General features: G+C 38.4%; 1 protein-coding gene across 1 annotated transcript; it reads right to left on the bottom strand.

The window, feature by feature from the left end:
• Positions 1-963: 963 nt before the first annotated feature.
• On the bottom strand, positions 964-3,391 carry LOC107856024 (dynamin-related protein 4C-like). The gene has a single exon (XM_016701021.2). The coding sequence runs from the start codon at positions 3,247-3,249 to the stop codon at positions 1,225-1,227; it is 2,025 nt and encodes a 674-aa protein (XP_016556507.2). The 5' UTR covers positions 3,250-3,391; the 3' UTR covers positions 964-1,224.
• Positions 3,392-3,701: the final 310 nt, after the last annotated feature.

The following is a 3,701-nucleotide window of genomic DNA, read 5'->3' as shown; positions in this document are numbered from 1 at the left end:
AAGAGGAAGAGGAAGAAGAAGAGGAGGAGGAAGAGAAAGTAGAGGAGGAGGAGGAGGAAGAGGAGGTGGTGGAAGAGGTGGAAGAAGAAGAGGGGAGGAAGAGGAAGGAGAAGAAGAAGAGGAGGAGAGAAGGAGGAAGGTGTAGAAGAAGAAGAAGGAGAAGGAGGAGGAGAATTATAAGAAGAAGAAGGAGGAGGAGGAAGAGGGGGGATGAGGAGGGGGGAGGAGGAGGAGGAGAAGGAGAAGGAGAAGAAAAGAAGGGGGAGAAGAAAAAGAGGAGGAAGAAGAAGAGAAGGAAGAAGAGGAAGAAGATGAAGAGGAGAAAGAGGAAGAGGAGGAAGAAGGAGGAAGAAGCAGGAGCAGGAGAAAGAGGAGAAGAAGAAGGACATATGATGTGGCATGACGTAGAATTAATTTTTTATGGTAAAATAAAGTAATATGACATGGAATTACTTGGAATGACACGTGGCAGCGCGTGTAGACCACAAATTAAAATAAAATCTGGGTATGAGCTTTTAGACGGACATATATTCCAATTTAAAATAGTTTTGGGGTTAATAATTTCATTTTAAAATAATTCAGGGAGATCAAAAACCCCAGCAACGTATAAGTGTATAGTTGGAATTTGGGATAAAGGTTTGGAGAAACTTTTGACCATTTTCTCTATTAACAAGGATGATTCTTTTACTTCATATCCCACTTGTACATGGTTACTTCTGTAGAAACAATGTTCTAGTTTTAGTAAAGTTCGTTTCTCCTATTTTTATGTTCTATCAAAACAAACAATAATGTCGGGTACGTCCCTTGCACGGGCACAGGCCATCTAGTCTAAAACATACCCGATGGATGTGAATTTAGTAGGAAAATGAAAGCAAAGTTAATAAGAACTCTTCAGAAAAGAACTTACTAAAAAAAATCACTCTTCAGAAAACAAAAAAGTAGCACAATTTTAAGTTCGTTCACTTAGGGCAATAAGACAAACTTGATTTGCATTAGTTAATAGCTAGACAGACAAGAACATACTACAAGCAGGGGCACAAACACTTCAAATTCCTACTGTAAGCATTCCACAGCTAAACTACTAGTATTAGGTTGGTATATACTTCTCCAGGAGCCTACAGGCATTTATAAAACCAAAAACATAGTACCAAAACATTAACTGGATAGTAGGAACATTGGCTGAATGGAAACGCAGTGCCCTGATCATTAGTACCACATATTAATCTAGGCCATTTCATGATCACTCTGAAATGAAATCCTGTCCATGATATTGGCCACCACCTCTTTGGACTCCTTGAGCAGCTTGACACTCTTATTGAGCCTATTGCGTTTTTCAGCAACCAAAGGCGACTCATCAAGCATTCTTTCAATTCCACCACCATGAGGTGCCATTAGATCCTGAACGATCTCATTTTCCATCTCCTTGTTAATCATGTTTCGAACGCTAAACATTATGTGCAAGGCCATAGAATCCACCATCCTCATTAGCACAATTTTCCAATAGGCCATCATTCTCATCTTCAAATCGAAAGCCTGCTGCACCACATCTAGATGCTTCCTCAAATGTCCAACGTTGATTCCTCCTACTCCTTCAAGGTTTATCATGGAAAACTTCCCAGGATCATTCATTATCTCCATGAACGTGTGTTGTTGAGCCATGAACTTACTATAAGTCGCTAAATAGTCAGGATTACATGTGTAATCAGTCAGCTTTTCCATCCCTATGATTTCCCTTACCCAGTCAATTGATTCATTCTTCTTCTTGGCAATCAAGTTTTGAGCTGCTCTTCTAGTAGAAGACTGAAGCTGTGGATAGTTATCACAATGATACATCAAGACTTTGATAACAACTCTCTCTAAGTAATTCCACAGTTTCCCTACAAAATCCTCCGGAGAGGCAGCAATTTCCTTCACTTTTTTCTGCAAAACATTGAGGAAAACGGCTCGAGGAAGGAAGTTTGGCAATCCAATCCCTTTCGTTTCCTGTAAAACCATGATCTCTTCCATCAAGAATTCCTCCGTATTCTCAAAATTCTTCGAATGTAACTCATTAGAGTATTGATCAAGCATTTCAACAAGCCTAGCTGCAGAGTGCATGTCTTTTTCTTCAGGGTACTCATCAAACTCCCCACTTAAAAGAATTTTCTTTAACGAATCCTTGGATGAACTCAGAATGCGCATAAATGCTGTCAGAGCTTCAGCCACAGAAGTTAAATGCTGAGGAAGCCTATTGAGTTCAGCAAGATTAGCAGCAAGTTTGTCATTGATCTTCCTTACTATTTCAGGCAAGCATTTTGAAATAATGCCTGCTTGAATACGCACCAGCTTTTGTGCAAGAACAGGAATGCCAACCATCGATTTATCAATCTTGGATAGAAGTGGATGAGTTGAAAAAAGCCTTGCCTCATCACTCCTGGCTTCATCATAAGACTCATTCCCAATTCTATTCCTAACACAAACATAGCCAAGTCCTATATTCACTTCATCAGCAGTAACCTTCTCAAGCAACCCTTCAGGGGCTTTATCAGCTTTGGTCACAACAGCTAGAGTCCTTTCACCTGTTTTGTCCACTTTCTGAGACATCCTGATAGACTCACAAGTAGGAAAATCAACAGTAGCTGATAAAACATTCAAGATTATGCTTTCCTCAGGAACAATATATTTCGTAATAATATCATAAATTTGCTCATAAATGTCTTCAGGTTGTCCTTGCACAGCAACTCTAGTGATACCAGGTAAATCCACCATGGTCAAATCAGGCACACCGTTCTTTTTAACTACAAGTGTTAAAGGGTTGTTAGATATGCCTTTACCATGTCCAGCAATTTCATCAGTAGCAAGAATGATAGCGTCAGCAATGCCAACTTCATCAACAGGAAGTGACTTCATATTATACTCCAAATGAAGATTTGGTGCTGTGATGTTTGGATCATTTTGCAGCCTCATGACAAGGGGCACCCTGGTGCAAATGCCTTGTCCTCTAGGCAGGCTGATCCCAGCAAGGGATTCGAGTACGCTTGACTTTCCAGAAGATTGATCACCGACTACTACGATAGTCGGAAGCTGGATACCTTCTTGCATTATGTTAAGGTGGCGGAGCTTGTCTACACAGTCAAGAAGTGGACGAATTCTATCATTGAAAGATGCAACAATGGGAGGATGAACACCATAAGCTACTGCTGCTAGAGGTTTTGGATCAAGAACTTCAATGGAATCAGAAATGCAGCCATTGGTGTTTTGGTAGGCCATACTTTTTCTTGATATAGTTAACTAGGGAACAAAATGGTTTAGAAAGTTTCTTTCAGATGTGAAAAATGGTTGTGCTGATGGTGAAGTTTATAGAGAACTTACAAGGAGCTGTTTGGATTCTCATATAAAAGACGTTTGGTTTGCCAGGCAAAAGAAAAATAGTTATTTAATTTTCTTTTTGTTAATGTAGTTTTCTGTTTTTTCTGCTACTCCCTCCATTGCAAATTGAGATAGCATATTAATTAAGAAAAATAATTAATAATATGTCTAGTTTATCATAGTACTCTTATTAAATGATGTTTATAATTTAATTTTAAAAAAAAAAGTAATTAACACAAAGGGTAAAACATAAAAAAAGATTACTTTATCTTGATTAATGAAAAAATATAAGTAAAATAGAATATCAAATTAAAAAATTTGGATCCAACAATTTAAAACGAAGGGAGTATAAT

The sequence above is a fragment of the Capsicum annuum genome, chromosome 4 (genome assembly GCF_002878395.1).
Source record: "Capsicum annuum cultivar UCD-10X-F1 chromosome 4, UCD10Xv1.1, whole genome shotgun sequence".
Classification (NCBI taxonomy): Eukaryota; Viridiplantae; Streptophyta; class Magnoliopsida; order Solanales; family Solanaceae; genus Capsicum; species Capsicum annuum.
Note: the sequence above shows the minus strand (reverse complement) of the source record. Positions and strands in the feature narration are given on the sequence as shown.